At 42.0% G+C, this 20,496-nt stretch overlaps 1 protein-coding gene across 1 annotated transcript in view; it reads right to left on the reverse strand.

The window, feature by feature from the left end:
• The window catches only part of myo15aa (myosin XVAa), a 40,945-nt gene extending 23,325 nt beyond the window's left edge, over positions 1-17,620 (reverse strand). Inside the window, exons 1-29 of the mRNA XM_076266728.1 lie at positions 17,480-17,620; positions 16,868-16,950; positions 16,609-16,672; positions 16,334-16,443; positions 16,129-16,203; positions 15,309-15,399; positions 15,183-15,188; positions 14,496-14,599; positions 14,134-14,197; positions 13,798-13,911; positions 12,690-12,851; positions 11,754-11,867; positions 5,895-5,953; positions 5,675-5,798; positions 5,426-5,521; positions 5,185-5,316; positions 4,903-5,028; positions 4,707-4,784; positions 4,443-4,597; positions 4,265-4,310; positions 3,462-3,586; positions 3,146-3,263; positions 2,641-2,816; positions 2,204-2,288; positions 1,805-1,858; positions 1,622-1,703; positions 1,262-1,392; positions 922-1,017; positions 564-799 (exon numbers count right to left, since the gene is read on the reverse strand). Coding sequence (XP_076122843.1) covers positions 564-799; positions 922-1,017; positions 1,262-1,392; positions 1,622-1,703; positions 1,805-1,858; positions 2,204-2,288; positions 2,641-2,816; positions 3,146-3,263; positions 3,462-3,586; positions 4,265-4,310; positions 4,443-4,597; positions 4,707-4,784; positions 4,903-5,028; positions 5,185-5,316; positions 5,426-5,521; positions 5,675-5,798; positions 5,895-5,953; positions 11,754-11,867; positions 12,690-12,851; positions 13,798-13,911; positions 14,134-14,197; positions 14,496-14,599; positions 15,183-15,188; positions 15,309-15,399; positions 16,129-16,203; positions 16,334-16,443; positions 16,609-16,672; positions 16,868-16,950; positions 17,480-17,605 — 3,032 coding nt within the window. The 5' untranslated portion in view covers positions 17,606-17,620. The remainder of the gene's footprint in view (positions 1-563; positions 800-921; positions 1,018-1,261; positions 1,393-1,621; positions 1,704-1,804; positions 1,859-2,203; positions 2,289-2,640; positions 2,817-3,145; positions 3,264-3,461; positions 3,587-4,264; positions 4,311-4,442; positions 4,598-4,706; positions 4,785-4,902; positions 5,029-5,184; positions 5,317-5,425; positions 5,522-5,674; positions 5,799-5,894; positions 5,954-11,753; positions 11,868-12,689; positions 12,852-13,797; positions 13,912-14,133; positions 14,198-14,495; positions 14,600-15,182; positions 15,189-15,308; positions 15,400-16,128; positions 16,204-16,333; positions 16,444-16,608; positions 16,673-16,867; positions 16,951-17,479) is intronic.
• Between the last annotated feature and the right edge of the window lie 2,876 nt (positions 17,621-20,496).

Raw genomic sequence — 20,496 nt, forward strand, 5'->3', positions numbered from 1 at the left:
AACATACCATTACTCTATGTTGTCTCCATCTGTAAGGAGGCACCTAATTGGCTAACTCTAGATGGTGCCGGAAATGAGCCCCGCGTGAAACACCATTTAGAAAAAGATGGTTGCAGTGAATTTGGGACATTTCTGTTATATAATAGATATGAATAAGGGTGGTACTTCCTCCCTCTCTCCAGCTCTATAATAAAAGTGCATCTCAATAAATTAGAATATCGTGGAAAAGTCCATTGTCCTGCCCTAACTGAGAGACTAAAGGCTCAGGAAACCATTGCTCGTATTTTGACTTAATGTTTAGAGCTTATCTCAGGTAGACATTTCTGTATTATAAATCTTTATTCTAATATATTGAGATTCTGGACTTCCAAGAGCTGTAAACCGTAATCATCAATATTAAAATAAAGATAAGATAAGATTAAAACCAAAAAATGTTTTGAAATATTTCATTTTATGTGTAATATACTTAAATTATATGAAAGTTTTGGGAAAAAAATGAACTTTTCCATATTGACATTTTTTGAGATGCACCTGTATATAACACCTCTATGCCCGTGACTCACTTGAGGAGATACTTCTCCATTTTCGCAGAGGGGGCAAATACGCTCAGGCAGGCTAGCAGCAGCAGCCAGCCTCTCTCTGCGTTGTCCGGATTGCTGTTCCTCCACACCTGGTTGGCAATTTGACACAAGGTTTCATCCCTCAGACTGGGATATGTGAGCCCCTTCTGAATGATGTAGTTCCCAAACAGGTTCTCCTGAGCACCGTTTAAATGGGGGTCACCCATGAACCTTAAAACCTTTACAGAGAGAGGTAAGAGAGCTGAAAAGGTTATTTTCATTTCATTACATTTATTAAAAATGCCAATGAAGAGTTGTAACAGTGACATTACACATATTGTGTATTTCACAGAAATCTTACCATGACGAAAATATTAAGAGCCTCATGCTTCAGATCCTCATCCACATGCGTCAGTGGCATGTCCAAAGGTGCTGTCAACATTCCAAACTTAAGTGCCTGCAGAGTTTCACAGAGTTAGTGTGACAGATAAATGCTTCGGGGTGGGAGACAACCTTTGCATGAACTGTTTCAACTATGGTGTCGATTCATGCTTTGGTGTTTAAATCTTAATCATAAACCTGTGCTGTCAAATGCAATTCACAATGGAGTTTTCTAGATGGAAGTCAAATGAGGACAAAAGGACAGATTTTCCTATTTAAAAATAACACATCTCATCGCACTCCAGTGTAATCAAACTCACTTTGAAATAAAGCTGAATGCATTTAGTCATGGAGTAATTATTGATGTCGAGGGGCAGGGTGAGTTGGGACACCACTTCTACAGTTGGAGCCTGGACCAGAGCCAGACAATCCGAGTGCAGCTCTCTTCCTCCTGAACAAAAAAAGCGGGCTGTCAAGAGCTAGGAGGTCTTTCTGTTAGTAAATACACTAGACACTAGCATCAAACAGGCAGAGTGAGGATTCATAAGATGCTGTTTTAGGAAAAGATCAAAATGAAAATTAAAGGCCGGTAAAAATTCTGGGGGGAAAAAAACGCAATAGTGGTATTTCTATAAATAGATTATGTAGAAATGAATGATTTTCTTTTATAGAATAAAGACCTGCTGCTGAATTGAGGAGCCCTGCCAGCTCAGCTGGAATGGGCAGATGTGTGACGTTGACAACCTCGCGCCTAGATAGCTCCTGCACACAGTGAACCGGAATATCAGTGTGAACATCAAGCTAAAACATGACATGATTCATCTTGAAATGAAGACAGAAACTAAAACAATTTCATTTTTCACCATCTCCCTTCTGATCCTCTCCGCCTCTTCTTTCCTCTTTGCTGCCAGATTGAGCTGAATGGAAACAGTCAGAACAAAAAGATTCATCAAGAGCCCTAATTTAAATCATTTCCATAGTTGGGCAATGAGCAAAGTGTCTTAGCATGATCTAAAGCTACTGTGTGGTGCAGGGAACAGTGCTTTGTTCCACCCATTTTTGTACAAGGGATCTTGTTCATGGTATAAATTGGGAAAATTATTTTGAGTTAGTTATTAGATTAGCTTTAGTTCACTTTGCTTATAGCCCAACATTACCCATCATTAAAATGAGTGCCCCAAGAGATATTTAAATGAGGGCCTCAAGAGATAGTTTAAACTTTGCGCAGAATCATGCTTGCATTGTAAGTAGACTGACCATACCTTGATGAACCTCTTCCGATTGACATACATATGGATAATTGACCGAAACCTGATCAGGCTAATCCTCATTTTCACATACTGTTTTCTACAAAAAAAATACAAAAAGCAAAAATAAATTGCAGGAATATCATTTTGCAAAGCCATTCATTAATGACAATGCCAACACTTGGCAGCACTGTTCAGACAAACAAAATGAAAATCCACATATACTCCGTAATGGCCTTAGCCAGCATTGCAAGACAGGCGTCCATGTGGTTTAGCAGAGACAACTATCAATCCTTTAAGGAACACCATGGAAGAATGTATATCTATGCTCATTTGCATTAATATTCAATGCCATTTTAAGACAATACCCAGTTAGTCATAAACAGACTACAAGGGTCATGACCCTATGCTATTTTAAGGTAAAAGAACCGCATTGTGTTCCTTTCACACACCTTGCAAGGAACCCTCTACAGTGGGCCTGCAGCCTGATGATCTTTATGCGGAAAGCAAAGTAGCGTTTGCGCACAAAGTACATGCGTGTGTAGCGCTGCAGCGTGAGGGCAGCCACGTGCCGAACCCGATCCCGCTTACTCTCCAGAAGCTGGTACACCTCCTCCTTCAGGAAAAGCTTCCACATATCATGTGCAATTAAAACAAAAACACAGGGTACAAACATAAGCTTTGAGATGTAAACAAACCAGCGTGGCAATTTAGGAAGCCCCTGTTTTGCTACACAGAACCTTCTGATGTTTTTGACTGGTAAATTCTGTGTAGTCAGTTATGGTGAACAACAAATCTATTTCTAAACAACACTATTTCAAGGTCAAGTTCAAGTTCACGTCAACAACACCATTTCTAAAACACCGGAGTGAGAGTAAGAGAGTCATGTGAGAAGTGCAGCGCATGCACATTCTTCTGGTCAGTATTCTGGACAGAAGACAAAGGGGCATCTCTCACCTTGGTGACTCCTACTTGGAAGGCCCCTGGTCTGACGGGACACAGCTTCCTCAGCATCATAACACAGTTCTCACCATTGGCAGGGGGAGGCTGCTTCATGCCCAGAAGGGATTTATACCTGTGAATGAGTCACAGTGTCCTACCTTAGCAGGGGTTTACTAAAAATGTGTATTTCAAAAAAACAAAGTTGTGTTCAAAAACAGGTTAGAAAAAAACAGGGTGTTTAAGGATTAAGGATTTGTTGTGTTGTTATAAGTACGCCTGGTTTTATAACCGCATGTGTGGGGGTCTCTGGATAAGCGCTCTCATCCCACACCTGAAAAGGAAGACATCAAAAGGCACTCTAATCGGATACCCCTCCCTCCTGATGCGGATGGTCTCCAGGATCCCAGAGTAGCGCAGCTGAATGCTCACCAGCTCCACGTCAAAGACGCCAGGATCCTGTAGAGGACCACAAACTCATTTACACATTACTGTACTGGCCAAACCAAAAGGTCCTAATCGTGGCTAGATTAGCATACATTTAATTACAACTAAGCCACTTACAGCACAGTGTAGGGCCCCACTTTATCAGTCTTCCCTAATTACGGAAGCCATGACCATAACATTGTTACCACCGTGAGCTAACAAGTAAGGGATAATGTATAGAACGCCGGTCATTACTGGGAAAATAAGTCCCGACAGGGCAAACCGGACCCCGACGCCTCAGGGGTCCGGTTCGCCCTGTCGCGACTTATTTTCCCAATAATGACCGGCGTTCTATGCATTATCCCCCTATTATGTGGCTACTTGCCAAAACGAAAAAATAAACTCCATGATATGTCTCTCTACATTTATTTGTTACCGTTTCGTTGTGGCTTTTGCTGAGAAACAAAAGTTCGCAACACACGCTGAACTTGAATCAAACGTCCTTTAGAACACAGCTGATCAACCGTCTGCCTTCACTTTTGAATGAGATCCGTTGCCATTGACAGCGGTCATTATTTAGAGGTCCTTAGGCGAAAATAATGACCGGTAGAACTTTGGGAAATCCCATTCAAGCCAATGGAGCGTTCTACTTGCATTGTGAAAAGCCGTATAATAGTCTTGATTTGTTTTTTACATTACACTACATCATACCTTGTTATGGTTTGGCTTGATACAACGAACAAAAAAGGGGTTACATCTGCAAAAAAAAACAAAAAAAACAACAGTGAATAAATCACATTACATCTTTATTGGCTGTGCATCAACAGAAATGCTTCACATTTGTATGCATGAAAGACTCAGTAGTGGATAGTAGAGATAATCTCCAGACCTCTCGATCTTCTCTATGAGCTCCATAAGGGAGAGCTGAAACTTGGCAGCGACTGTTGAGGCCTGGTAGCGCCGAGTCACCGTGCTGTTCTTCCTCACATGCGTCCTCTGCTGCCCAAGGATCTCGGCGTAGCTCACAAACAGATTAGACACCATCTGAGTGAAAGAGAGGAAGACAGGAACACCTTACACACTCCTGCGGCTCATGTTCATAGTGCCAGAAATAATTCAAAAAGAATGATAACAGAGAGACAGGTTTCCTCACCTTGTTTTTACTCTGAATGAAAAGGTCGAGCACCTCCTGACGCACCTGGTCAAAGTTTTTGTCTAAAAACTTGTGGACCTGCAAAAAGGATGTCACAAGTTGGCTGATAATGTGTGGAACAAATATGTTTGCTAATTGCCTGATTGTGCTTTAAGCTGACTTTTTAGCCTCTGCGGTTGAAGGTTGTGGTTGATACCTGGTAAGTAACTTTTCCAGCATAGTGTTTGATGGTGAACTCAGGAAGAGGCATTTTTGGCTTTACATACAAGGGATTGTTGCCATGGTGATAGTGACATTTTTGAAGGAATGTGTGGTCTGTTGCCTGTTAACAAATTAACAAACAAGAAGCAAGTTTTAAAAAATGAATGTGGATGAAAACGACATCCAAAAGAAATAACAAAACAAAACATACATTTCACAGAAATGAGTCCATGAAGCTGTAAAAAAGAAGAAAAAGAAGAAGAAACATGTTGACTACCTGAGGAAAACCGCTCTGGTCATCAAGGATTCTGAGAATCCCATGGGGTTTTGCTGCTATGATGTCAATGCAGTCCTGGTTGTTGCTGAAAGGAACCTCCTGCCAGTTAATTTGCTCTCTGCTGTATTCCTCCTGGGAGGAAATTATGGAGAGAAAAATTTAAGTTTTATGATGAAAACGTGGGCTATATGCATAAGGCAATCCAATTCTAAGGAGATTATCATAAGAAGAGTGGGCTTACTTGTTCTTCTCTGAACACTATCCTGTTGAAAAAGAATTGAAGGTATTCGTTTGCATAATTTATGCAAAGCTGCTCAAAGCTGTTGAAGTTAAGGTCCTGTGAAAGAACAGACAAAGCAGGACAGAAAACAATTTCTTTTCATGACATGGTGAGTTGCTTCAGGATGTGAAGTCAAAATACACAACACAGAAAATAGCAACAGCATTTCTCTGTGTATGGTCAGGTGCATTTGATGTTAACCCAGATTACCTCAAATCCATAGATGTCAAGTATGGAGATAGACAATGCATCATTTCGTGGGTGAACCAACTTGTTGATACGGTCTGTCAGCCAGTTGAACAGAAGGGAGTACAAGATCTTGGCAATGGCATCTCTGGTGTTTTCAAAGTTGGAAATGTGCCATTAGCTCAATATTAAAGTTTTCTCACAAACACACTGAAAACTCTGAATTCCGAATGTTAACGTTTACCTGGCATCAACTGCACTTTCAACCGTCACAGGGGTATAGATCTTCTCCCTCATTGTTTCCTGTGGTGAATGAAGAATCAACCTTTTAAATTATATCTCTAAACTGGTAATTATATATCTTAACAAAAACACTATTATTTGTAGCTTCGACCAAGAACCCAATGAGAAGAATGTTTCAGACAGACTATAACTGGAAATGAGTATCTGCAATGCTGACCAGAACATGTGTACAGTACAGTGTGGTCAGACCTTGGCTTCCTGTAGTTGAACTGGCAGACATGGACAGAGCAGTTGTACAATGGGCACTTAGCCAGGAAGAGGTACAGTATCTATTTGATACTTGAGGAAAGATAGGCATCTTTGATACAAGATATTTCGGTTATCGCTCCAGTACTACCTGTGTCCTTGAAACCCTACACTGCCCACCCCAGTAAACACACTTGAGGGGATTATGAATTTAAACTCTGTGGATGAAATTAAGGACTTTAAACAGACTCGAGTTATTTCAGCATTTCAAATTATTGGTTGCAATCATTAAAAACCAATCGCACAGCAGTTGAAAGAAACAGCAGAGTAGTAGTTGGCACTGCGAAAATGGAACCTATGATGGTTAGATAATTGAGCAGCATACAATTAGGGCAATTAAAACAATAAGAGCAAATAAAACCATTAGTGGGGCAGATCATGTTCACAGGGCTTTTTGTAAAGTCAGCGACTTGAAATGGATACGCCTGCACGGTTATGGTACAACAGCATGTATGGAGTACGGTGTGAGACAAACATGATATGAGAACACAAATATGACAATGAACATAAACACACACTAATAGATGCACATGAGGAATTGAACGCATTCACACCAGCCAACAACTAGTCATATGGTCTTGCATAATCTCAAAAAATAAAATGAAGACAACAAAATTGGTGCGGTGGCAAAAAGGATAAAGTGTATTTCTCCTGTTAGTCCAGAGGGAGAGCTCGGATTAAAATCTGCTGCGTGGGGGCTGTCTGACAAACAAAAAAACTACTGGTGAACTGAAGCCAGGCAAAGACACTGGATTAGGGGCTGATGAGATGTGCCATCAACAGATGGGTGGAAATGATACAGCTCTCACTGACAGCCTCCCGCTGCCTCTCTGCTCGGCACGCCAGCCACGGTGAACACAACCTGTCAGATCAGCGGCCTCGCTTGAACACAGTGTTAATCCCTTTGCCATTTGACATCTAGATTTCACTCCCAAATACCGTAAAAGTAGGCTTTAGCCTTGCACTGGTGTGAGTGTGTGTGTGTGTGTGTTGGGGGGGGGGGGGGGGCTATGGTTTGTCAGTGAATTCAGTGAAGTTCCCTCTAAACAAACAAAACAGAGGACAGTAATCCTACCAGTTAGTATCTTTAAGATTGTGGAATATACATCACTGGTCTTGTCCGAAGCAATTGCATTGTCCGAAGCAGTGGTGTTGAGATAGTGCTATCATAATGACCATGATAGGCCGAGTTGAAGTATGTTATAGTCCACAGAGCGAAAACAATCGTGATGCTCTTGTAATTCCCTTCCTGTTATGTCGGTGCTAGGTGAGTAAAGTTTTTCCGTGTTTGATGGTAGATTTCATCTTTGCTCTCCAGAGTGCATGTACAGCCTGTTGACACTTCAGCAAATTATCAAAGCAATTTCCCAAAATCATATTTTGCACAAATGACTAATGACTGTCCATTATTTTAAAAAGAACATAATGTGGCCCCAGCCGTGGTGCGTCTGGCTGGGGCACCTGCACTGTACACCGGCGACCCGGGTTCAATTCCCGCCCCGTGGTCCTTTCTGGATCCCACCCCAGACTCTCTCTCCCGCTCACTTCCTGTCATTCTCCACTGTCCTGTCATTAAAAGGCCAAAAAAATATTTTAAAAAAATAATAATAACATAATGTGAAATCACATAATGTGTTCTGTATGCATTATTCACGCAACATCATATTCTGTATTGTCGATTATGGTAAATAAATGTCAACCTTCATTGAAAATATCTGATTCTTATCTATTAGCTGACATGGGGCCCTATCATGACATTCTAAAGTGCATCGTCACTCGTCAAAAGTCTATTCAAATTTAGTAGGATGTCCAGTTCACATTGGGAGGGGTTTCGTTATCAAACGTGGAGCGCATGGCGCAACAAGGTGTTCCTAGGTTTTTTAATCAGTCACATGGGTGTGTTTGGGGCGTAACATCATTTAAACCAATGAAAATGACATCTGTCATTCCCTTTAACGGCGCAAAGCGCGATATGTCAAATAAATGCATCGGTATTTTGGCATTCAACGGCGCATTTGAAGGAGGCTGCTTGCGAGACCCAGGGATGGATTACTGCACGGGCCTACTGGGCCCAGGCCCAGGGGCCCAAGGGGTCAGGGGGCCCTGAAGCCCAAGCCTTTGCATGGAATCATTGCCTCAATATCAACAAATCAGGATGTAGGCTATGAATCTGATTGAATTTAGTATTGGCCATCCCCAAAATGCACCAGAATACAGGAAATCACATCAAACAAATCACAAATTTTCAGGGGGAGGACCCCCAACCCCCCCTCCCACATATACGACAATAAGTGGGGGACCCTTAATACATCTGGGCCCGGGGGCCCGAAGATTCATAATCCGCCCCTGGCGAGACCGTATGGAATAGTCATTCTTAAACCATGCTTTACTAAAACCTAGCATAGCCTTCACGCATTTGCACTCGTCTATTAATTTAACTCATTGGCAAAGTGAAACTAACTTCATCAAGGAGTCAGTCAACGACAAGACAGTTATATGCAGTTACTTTCACTATTGACTGACAATGGGTTACCATCGAAAACATAGGCTGGAAAAAGCAACACTTACCCTAATGTTGCTCAAATGACTAAATAAAACAACATTTATCCTGCAGAGGAGTTACTTATATCTCGTGACAGTGCGTCTTCAGCTGTGCTCCATACGTGTCTCTCGCCTTTCCCCTAATCACTTTTAACCGTCATTACCAATTTGCAAATGATGGTGAATAACTACTCATCATGAGATGTACAGTATTTCGTAATATCTTTATTCTAATTATGTTTCCCATTGTAATCGTGCAATTTGTAATGCTTTGCATGGACGTGCGCTGGTGTGCATTCAAGAATGATAGAAGGATGGTGCGTGCACCTGCCAATATGACTGTTGACATGCGCCCTTAAAATAGCATATGAACAACTCACCATTGACTTCTGACCAGGTTTAGGTGGTGTACGATAGCGATTTTTAGACAACGCGCCAAGCCCCTCCCTAGGTTGTTAATTGCCACACCCCTGGGCGCAATGTTTAAAAAATAAACGTGCAAAATACCGAATTAAACTTTGTGCGGGTGGAAAACGAGTTTTACGCCATGCGCTGGTGTCCAAAATACAGCCCATGAACTTGAAGGCAAACAGTCTATTTTTAGTCTATTTGGTATTGTCAAAATTCCCAAAAAATGAATCAGCAGTAATGCTGTAGAAGTTTGCTGATATGTAAAATAACCTTGTCGTATTTAAAAATCATTAATTTGTGTAACATTCCAACAGATTAGAATATTTAGGCCTAATTTATTTAATTTATCGCGATTAACAATACAATTTCATGCGATTAATCACGAGTTAAAAACAAAACAAAAAAAACTTGACAGCCCTAGTTTTCTCTGATGTCATGGCAAGCCTGAGCCCTGCTTCCTGGGCTTCATCAGATAAGCGAAGGGCCGTGGCATGAGACAGTGAAAAGAGTCAGCCCCGCGGTCCATCCAATCCAGCTGAGAGAGGGAAATGACTTAAGCTGCGCGTCTTCTCCTGTTACATAGGGCAGGACCCGTTTCCCTAATTACTCAAATTAAGTAAATTGCCCACAGGCCCGGCCCTTAGCGGCGGCAGTGGTGGTGTCACAGCAATGGGCAGGAGTGAGTTTTGGCCAAAACACTGTTGCACATTTCAACATGAGTACAGAGCTGTAAACACTGATGCGTTCTGGCTGCAGGCTGCGGCTATTAGGGCAAACGCTGAGAGTGCAACTGGACGCCGGCAGGAGGATCGTATGAATAGGGCGTAAAGGCAGGATTCGGAAAGACTGAGGGGGTCGATGAAAGAACTGACATGGAAAGTCAACCTGCAGATGATACGGAAATACTGTACTGCACTTTTTCTTCTCTACATGATGGGAACTTTAAAAGAGGGGCTGAAGGGTCCAATATTTTGCTGACTTTTTGTCATTTTTAAGCAAACTGAAAAGATACCTCTGGATTTTAAGGATCACTTACTCTAACCTACATCAAGAGGAATAACACAGGGGGACCAACAGGACACTGCAGCATGTATTCAAAGAAGGAAACAATAAAGTCACTAGGTTTGTAAAAAACAAAAAAAGCTTACATGTGTGTTGCTATGTAAATGTGTGTATTTTCTGTTTGCTAATAATGCATGCTTGTACATGTTGTAGCTAGCTATGTGATAGCCGAAACTATCTTGAATTATTAATGGGAGCTCCCCACAACATGCTGTAAGTATGTCCATCAGTGTTTAAATGTGTGACTTTCAGCTGTACAACTACGTATTTCATGGTGATATTGAATATATATTGAATATCTCATCTGTAGTAAGCCTAAACATAAAATAAATCCCAGTACCCCATCTATTATGAAGACTTGATTGTTTCAGTATGAGTAAATTCTTTTTGCCAAGCTCTTAGTCAAAGTTCTGCCCAAGTTGTGGGAAACACAGCCTCGCCTCTTTGCTATGGAGGAAGACCTGTTTGTCTTATGGACTCCTCTTCTGCCCCCCCATGGTCACTTCCTGCCTCAGCCTCTCCCGCAGATCCCCTGAGGACTCAAGCAGGGGAACACTAGCGGTCACCTCCATGTGACGTGAGTGCACACACACACGCACACACTAACACACACACACACACACACACACACACACACACACACACACACACACACACACACACACACACACACACACACACACACTGAGCATCTCTCCACAGCTCTAGACTCAGGGTATCCCCTGATCATGTTTCACACGTTACCATGGTGCTGCACCCTGCTGAACTACGCCAATTAACTCTCTGCTGTTATTCCATCTGGAGGATTTAGAGCTTATATATGCATTGTCTGGAGCTAGCTTTGGTGTCACTGCTGTGGGTTACAGACACACCGAAACGTTTTGCCAGCAAACTTATCGGTTTGTCTTTCCAGTGACGTTACGACGTATACAACAGCACACATGGTGCTGATACTTGGCATAATGTCATCATAATCAGGTCTTCCTGGAGGTAACCAGTGTTTCCAGGTACATAAGGCGGTCAGTTTATCTGTCTTCTTCACTTGGAAACTTTGTCATTTAATTTTCCGTTATGCAAATGTCATTTCATCTTAAATTAAGATCATACCTTAAATTATGAAATAAGACCAACAGGCAGAACAATGGACGGACTAGTAAGAAAACAAGTGAAGAAATACTTAATTGTCTCATTTACATAATCCTTTTTTTGCTTTCCGACACAGACATGTTCTCACCACTATAAATACTGTACGTCTTGCCTTCAGGATGAGCAGAAATGAGAGAGCTCCATTTGGAAATGGGAAACTGGGGGACAATGCTGCTAGATAGTCTGTCTGTAGAACATGATCTGTGAGACTGCGAGAGGGTACGAAAGAAAGTGGAAGCAAAAACCGTGATTCAGGTTTCCTTTGGTGTAGACTTCTTGACTTGAAAGACAGAGAGACAGTGAGACAGAGAGAGAGAGAGGGGGCCATGTGAGATGGTCAGGGTGCTTGAGTTCACCCGTGGCTCTAAATGGGGGTTAAGAACACGTGGCGTACCGTGACTTTGAAGGTGATGGACTTCTGCAGGCCCTCGGGAGAGATCTGAAGAAGTTCAGCCACCACACGTATCTCCTGAGCGCTCACCACCGACGCAACTTCCTGAGAGTCAGTCTGTGGGTTAACCAAAAACACAAAAAGATCACACTCACAATACAACAAGAGTGTCATTTTGTAACAAATAACCTTAAAGATGTATACACAATTCAAGGATGTTATGGCTGATCTATCTATCTAATTAAGCTGTCCAAGAGCTATCAGAAATGCCGGTGTTACATGGCAACTGGCTCCCATGTTAACTGGCTGCGTTGATGACGTTTCATGATTGATGACGAGTCTTTCACAGATGTGGCCGCTTGCAGGTTTGTCACTTTCTGATATAAACTAGAGATGAACACAAATATGCATGACATGTTTAAAAGTCAAAATTGTATAGTACTACATGCACTGGACCATGAATATGCCACCCAAAAAAAACAAACACCTAAATAGCATAAATTAACTTTGCGTGGGTATCCAACCACGAATAAATTTAACTTTTTGCTTGATAATCAGACATCTACCTGCTTGCGCCACAAACCAGCTGACGGCGCTCACAGAAATTGACTTGAATTGTATGATTAAAAGAAGTCAGCTAATGTTATTATCATTGTAACAAGTTAACATAGCTGTTCATGTTATCTGGCTCCCATGTTATCATGCTACCGTTGCCCAAGCCATATTATGTCATGCATATTTGTATTTGTTCGTCTCCAGTTTCCATCAGAAAGTGACAAATCTGCAAGCGTCCACATCTGTCAAAGAAACGTCATCACTCGTGAAACGTCACCAACGCAGCCAGTTAACATGGGTGCCAGTTGCCATGTAACACCGGAATCGGTTCGTTATCGGTTATTACTGACAAACAGATGAAACTGAATTTCTTTACATTGATACCTCATATCTCTCAAAGAATACGTTTCCCAGGTGCAGAATGGAGGATAGGACCCTGAAGATGTTGCCCTGGTCTTCGACACTGAAGTGTAGTATCTCCATGGCGCTGATGAGCCTGCGGAAGTCCTCTCCGTCACTCTTCCCCTGGATCTCACAGTCTCCTCCCTACACCAGGTCAGAGGTCAGAGAGAGATCTTTCATTCACTCAGTGCACATTCTCACTAAGTGTATCAGCCATGTCTGAGACAATTCATAGTCAAGTAATTCAAGTATTCATAGTCAATACAATTCAAGTAACACAACGTTAGAATCCCATTTTCGGCAAGGTGGTACCCAATGAAAAGGGTCTCCTACACCCTCCATGGCCGACCTGTGGTCCGTAAGGACATTGTTGGTGGTCCCTAACCATGGATTCAGTAATATAATTTCAATGAGGGAATCAGTATTTTTATTCACTGGTGGTCCTGGGGTTACGTAATTAGTCAAAATGGTGGTCCCTGGTCAACAATCAGTTGAAAACCCCTGCACTACAACGTTAGCACAATATCAAGCATTCCAGGCACCCATTGCCAATGTCAGAGACTCCATTCTCTGTATTGTAAGTCAATGTAGCACTAAAATGAGTCTGAAGCCATTATACTAAGGGAAAATAACTACATTGTGTTGCCTTAAAAGTACCATACAATCTGCAACATTCAGTCGGGATTATTCAAATTGAGGATAGGTATCTCATAAGAATTTGCTTTCTTTTGCAAAGACACCTTGGCCTTCCGGTAAAACAATGATATCATCAAATCAATATTAACCAACCCAATTGTGAAATGGCAGTCCTGTTTTACAGTTCTTTTTCCTTAAAATGATGGTTTCAAACTTACTTTGCTGCCACACTGACTTCTACAATAAGGAGAATGGAGTCTCTATTTTGATTACCTCTGTATTGCATTGCCCCCCTTAGTGCTAAATGGGTACCCAGTACATTGAAAATTTGCAAAAGTGGGAATTTCTACATTGTGTTATTTTAACACCAATATGCTGCAGTTTATTATCACTTCTGTTCAGGTTAGTTCTGATTCACCATGTCTCCAAAGGTACAGAGCTTGTCTAGTTTTACCTGGTTGAGATAATAGTATGTTTCTGCCTCTTGGAGGTAGAAGGTCCGTCTTTGTTGTGAGGGAAGGCCTGCCAGCATCTCATAAAAAATGTGATAGTTTCGTTCATCTTTGGCCTTGAATAAGAAAAATAACACATCCCAGATTAACAACTGTCGTTTTTCTTCTCTTTAATTGTCAGCATAGTTGAAGTCAAATAAATAATAAACAAACAAATTAGGGTGAAATTCAGTTCAGTTCAGTTCATTTTTTCCACACTACACATCTCTCTACATCAATGAGGGCACCTTTAAATCTGAGCAGAATGCAAATAAAACTGTATAATGAGCTTACCACACCTGAAACACAATCCTGGACTTCTCAAGGAGATACTGTGAGGTTATGGCACCACTGATTATACCCCTTGGTTAAATAATGCAGAAAAAGGACATCATCAATCATCCCTATAGTCCACTGCTCTCGCGTGGAAGGACGCAGTCAAGCACTTTAGGCACCAAATGGCAGCAAAAAATACACGCGATCGTATTCTACCCACAGCTACTGAAGACGGCATATCATATGAATCTGGGTCCCATGAGCCATGAACCATTTAAAGCAACAGAACACCTAGGGAGCGGGCATGTTTATCGGTTTCAAACCCCCGTCAAATCCTTATCTGCACAGAGTAATACATAATGCAAAGCCTTTCAGTCATACTTACTCCTCCATGAAGATCTCCACAAACTTTCCAAAGCGACTTGAGTTGTCGTTTCTCACGGTTTTGGCATTTCCAAATGATTCTAACAAAGGAGCTGCTTCAAGAATCTAGACAGGTGGATACAAATAGCAAGTTAATTTATCTCTTAAATTCAAAAACATCTTAACAAACACGATCATGTTGGCATTTACCACATATATTTTATTTATTAATAATTGAAAAAATAGTCAGAACAGAGTTAATATTCCAGGACTAATTTAAATTAATAGCAAGCTATAAACTCAAGCCCATGCATTGTATAGTTAAAGGAGAATTCCGGCGATTTTTCTCATAGATATCCGTTTCTCAAGGTCACAGAGTACTGTCATTATGAAAAAAAACCCTGAAAACAATCGGTTTTACCTAACTCAAGTTGCTGCAGTTAGAGCTTCCAGGCAGCTACAGTGCTCCACTCTGGGGGCAAGTGCATGAGCCCCCATGTTCATGACCCCAGAATGTAGCATTGTAGCTGCCTGGCTGCTTTAGCTGTTGGCTGCAGCAACTCGAGCTAGTTAAAACCGATTGTTTTCAGGGTTTCAAGAACATTTAAGATCTATGTGAACAATCGCCTAAATTCTCCTTTAAAAGGTCTGCAGGCATGCTGTAGCCTTGACAGTCACACTGCAAGCAGCACTCAGTATAGTATAATACCTCAATCTGTGTCAGGATCAAAACAGGTGAAATAAACGGAAAATGACAGGTTAGCCTCTCATTCACACACATATTCGATCTGAACATTTCCCAAATTAATAAATGTGCACAGGCGTTTCCTCTGACCTGCTGAGTGATGTTGCGCTTGTGGTGTATCGCAGCTAAATAACGCAGAACCAGCTTGGTGGCCTCAGTTTTTCCAGCACCACTTTCCCCACTGAAAAAAAACAACAAAAATTACACCAATCAAATATCACTGAAACAGTATAAATCAGGGAAACGAAGGGCTCTCATTTGGATAAATTAGGATAAAAATGTTTAGGATGTATTTTTCTTCTGTGCAGGCACAGATTATGCATAGTACAATGGATATATGATGTCACTTGTACTCTACTAACAAAGTAGGTTTGACCACTGTTGTAGAGTAGAAACACCTATTGCGGATTATGCCTTTACTAGCTAAGCACCCCAATTAGGCAAATTGGCTGCGGGACTTCAAACTCAAAGTCTCAGTTCGTCTTCATCGCAGCACTTCACTAATGAGGTACTTTTCTGATCTTCGGACAAAGGTGAAACTGAGCCCTGGAATGTGAAGGACGTGCCAATTTCCCTGCGGTGGCAATGGGTGCCTTTCACACAGTGACATGATCTGAGGGTACAACCCTGGCCCAGACGCCAGTAGTCTTTCCTTACCGGTGTCTCCTTCAAAACCTGGTTTAAAGTGTTCCAGGTGATCAGCTGTGTCAAGTAGAGCTGACGTTGACAGTTTAATACTGTAAAAGGCTACAAGAGGATCCTGGGAGTATCACTCAGGGGCTAAATGTTCTTAATCCTCCTAAAGCACATTCTTTGGACAGTTTGCATGGAGATTTAAGACTCTAATGGCAAGGATTTAGCAAGTGTACCTGGATGTGAACTGTAGTGTGTGCATATTACCCAAACTTACCTTATGATAATGCACTGGTTCTGTTTGGCATCCATCATTTTTGTGTAAGAGACATTTGCAATAGCAAAAAGATGCCTGCCGAGAAGCAAAAGACAGACTTAAATAATATCGATCATAGTAATCAAATAAAAGAAGTGGACAGTAACTACAGAAAGAGTTCTTTCTTCTTTTTTATCAGTTATGGAGTTTATGTGATGAAACTCACGGGGAATTTGACCCCAAAGCATGTCCTTTGTGTTGCAGCACCATGTCGGTCCCATAAATGTTAAGCATCTTGTAGGGATTCACAGACACTAGTATACTTCCAATGTACGTCTAGGCAGAGAATGAAAAAAATAACCATATTATTGACTTTCTGCTGTACAATACAAGCCTAAAAGAACAATACAGAAATATGTGCACAAAACCATAACAACATAACACAGAAATCAAAACATCAGTGTGAATGACCAGCAAGTCTATGTTGATTTAAATCCTTACGTAAATCAATTCACGTTCAAACCTCTTCTTCAAATTGATCAAAACGGCCCCTTCATGTAGTTCTCTGGTGGTGAAAAGAATCTCATAATTATACAACTGTATTTCAAGCATAGTTTAAATGAAAACAGCATCTTCTCAGACATGAAAACAATTTCTGAATGCAATAGACACAAGTAATTAAAGGGTAATGGCTATTAGTTCAGAACATTTTGAGTGCAATTTTTATTGTTATTTTTTAATTTTGCGGGAACAGACTTACTCTAGTTGGGTCATATCTTCGATCCCATCCTCCTCAGCCTGCTCCCTGTACCGCATGGTGGGGAGGCTGCGGATGGAGTACATCTGTGGGGAAAATCATAACAAAAGAGTGTATGCTATACTAGCACTAATAACATTCATAAATATTTCGACTTTCATTTTTGAATACTTCTCTTTTTTCAAGCTATGTAGAACTGCTTACAGTAATTTACCCAATTTTATTAAATAAAAATATACACTGTACAAATGTCGGGGGAGAGCGAAGTTGCAAGGCTGGTTCTCCATACTGTAGATGGGTAGGGTACAGCTGGGAAGACGCGCCTTTCTCCCTATTACAAATTCATTTACTATCAAAATGACATTGAAGCTTTGAAGCTAATAAGTAAAACACTTGCATAGGATGCCTTTAACTTGTGGTAAGCACAGTACATTGGTAATACTTTACAACTTGAATTCAGATTAGTTGATACCAATATAACATCTGTCATTTATATTTGATGAAGATCTCTAACTACAGTTAAATGACAAAACAGTAAATGCAAATACAGTATACAGAGTTGTCATCCATCAGCTGTAAGTGCAATGCAATGCTGACCACTCATTTGTGGGTTACCTTGTCATACCAGTGCCCTTGAGGTTCCCCTTCCCTGTCAGGTGCCCACTGTGGTACTGTACCATCTGACTCTTGTCCGATGAATGGAGGAATGCTAGGGTCCAACAGTTCTTCATCCCTGTACATGGACCATTTTGTGAGATTTTGCACAGTTCCATGAGGGAGGACCCTCTCTGCAGACCAAACATCATCAGGCAGCTGACCATCTGTATCAACTGTATGATTGTGGGCCCAGTGTTCCCCAGGTTGCATTCCCTGAACCTGAGGTGTTACAACAGCATACCTTCCAGATGGGTCTAATGGTGAGCCTCCCAGCTTGAAGGATGCTTTCCGTAAATTAGGATTCAGCAGGGCACTTGACAGGAATGAAGATGATGCTTGACTGGTTTGAGGAGCCTGCTTCTTTGTGATTATCGATCCATCAGGTAACTTATAGTTAGCTTTTCGCATGTTTTGATTCAAGAGTGCACTGGAGAGCTTTGAGGGTGTGGCTTGCTCTTTTTGTCCTGGCTTTTTTAACAAAAGTGATCCATCTGGGAGTCTGTAGGATGCTGCACGAAGGTTAGCATTCTGCAAAGCACCTGAGAGATAAGGAGAAAATGATTGTTTTTCTTCTTCAGGCTGTTGTGTCAAAAGTGTTCCATCTGGTAGTTGGTAAGTAGCACCACGAAGACTAGCATTTTGTAGAGCACTTGACAGAAGTGGAGAAGAGGGCTGCTGTGGTTGTTTTTTGGAAAGGAAAGACATGTCAGGAAGTTTGTATCCTCTCTTAAGGTTTGCACTCAATGCACTCCCTATTTTTGATGAGGACTGTTCTTCTTCAGTTTGTTCAGGAGCAAGAGTTAAGATGGACCCATCAGGTAACCTGTATGTAGCTTTCCGAACACTGGCATTTTGAAGGGCACTGGACAGAAGTGGTGAAGTTAAAGGTGTTTGCACCACCTCATTTCTTGTAATAAGTGTTCCATCGGGGAGCCTGTAGGTTGCCTTACGAAGACTTTGGTTCTGCAGAGCATTTGACAAAAGTGATGGTGTGGCTTGCTCTGTTTTGTTCTCTGGGCGTGTTACGATTGTTCCATCTGGCAGCTGAAAGGATTTCCCTCTGAGATGAGGATTGTTTAATGCATTTGAGAGGAGTCCTAACTGACCAGTCGGAGATGAGGACACTTGTGCTTCTGCTTGTGCTCTCTGCAAAGGGGAGATGTATGAGGCATTACGTAGTAGCGGGTTTTGTAAAGCACTTCCAAGAAATGGAGAAGATACTTGAGGTTGTTGCTCCACCTGACTTGTGTTTTGTTCATACATGTTTTGCCTCTGAAGAGGTGAGATGAATGATGCATTGCGCAGATTAGGATTCTGCATCAGTGCACTAGTCAACATGGGAGAGGTGCGTGGGTCTACTTGAGCTGTTTGTGTCATCATTGGAGAAAATGGTGTGCCAATTCTTTGCAAAGATGTGAGTGAAGTATTCCGAAGGTAAGGATTCTGTAATGCACTTGAAAGCACTGAAGACGATATCTGTGCTTGTTCATGTTGTGGTGCCACTTGGGTAGCAGGTGATGGAGCCCTTTGTAGAGGTGAGATATAAGAAGCATTTCTGAGAAGAGGGTTTTGCAAGGCATTGGCCAAACCAAGAGATGATTGTAAATTCATTTTCTGGGCTTGTTGTGCCATAATTTCAGTTTGTGGAGATTGAGCTCGCTGCATAGGTGACATATAAGAGGCCTGGCGAAGCTGAGGATTCTGATTGAGGGCATTGGAGAGAAGAGGGGAGGGTCCCTGCACAGCAGTCTGATCAACTATCTGTTGAGTAACGGGACTGCCACTATATTGAAATGGTGATCTAAAAGATGCTCGTTGGAGGTTCTGGTTAATTAAAGCACCTGAGAGCATTGGAGAAGAAAGGTTGGTTGGTGTGGGTGACCTTGCAGGCAGAGGAGACCCAGGTTTATCTGAAGGCTGGGGTGACAAAGGTCTACTTGGTACTTGTCTCACAGATAGTTGTGGGGATAACTGACCAGCTTGTTTGAAGGGAACTTTCTGAGTAAAAGTAGACTGGACGAATTGCTGAGGAATAGAAGATGAGGCCATCTGTTGAGGAAATGGAGATTGCGGGACTTGTTGAAAAGGATATTGGGGAACTTGTTGAAAAGACTGAGAACCATATTGCTGAAAGGAACCTTGTGGAATTTGCTGCATAAAATGAGTTTGAGGAACTTGCTGGGCAAATGGAGACTGAGGGATCTGTTGAGAAAATGGAGACTGTGACATTTGTTGAGGATAAGGTGATTGAGAAATATGTTGAGGAAAGGGAGATTGGACATTCCTAGCTAGGGGGTGACCTGGACCTCTCAATGACTGTCTGAGTGTCTGAGGTGAATTTAAAGGTCTTACAACAGGACGTCCTCTTCCTACAGGCTTGTGAAAACCCCTTTGCGGACTTTGGGCTCCAGGTAAAAAATGCTTGGATTCTCTGAACCCTGGCCGGGAACCTTTCCTGACAACCATCACTGGTGTTGAAGTTGGTGACTGTCGATGAATCGATCCATGCCCAGTATGAACTGATGACCTGAAAGGGGCAACATTTTGCATCAGTGGAGGGCCTTGATGACTTCTTCTGCGTATGAGGGGGTTACCTGTTGTTGGCTTTACAGCTCTCATTGGCACTTTATTACGACCTACCCCCCTGAACCTGCGTGTGGACGTACGGGTGGGAAAACCCTCAGGCTGGGACATTCGGTTGGACACTCGTGATGGTGATGGAGATGAACGACGACCAGGTGTGTGAGGAGATGCTGGTCTTGGTGATCCAGCACCCACAACACGAGATGGAGTTGGGGATGAATGTCTGTATGATAATCTAGAACGTGGAGGGGGGCTGCTAGCTCGTAATGATGGATGAGGTGACATGGGCCTCCTTCTAAATGATCTTGATGGTAGGGGCCGTTCTGGGGGCCTTTCACCAAAAGTCCTTGTCGGACCTATTGGTGAAAATGGTGGTGGGGACCTAATGCTTT

Source organism: Alosa pseudoharengus, unplaced genomic scaffold (genome assembly GCF_046254945.1).
Source record: "Alosa pseudoharengus isolate Yale_2024_CS ecotype anadromous, Long Island Sound unplaced genomic scaffold, YU_APseudo_1.1 YU_APseudo_1.1_scf_4, whole genome shotgun sequence".
In the NCBI taxonomy this organism is placed as follows: domain Eukaryota; kingdom Metazoa; phylum Chordata; class Actinopteri; order Clupeiformes; family Clupeidae; genus Alosa; species Alosa pseudoharengus.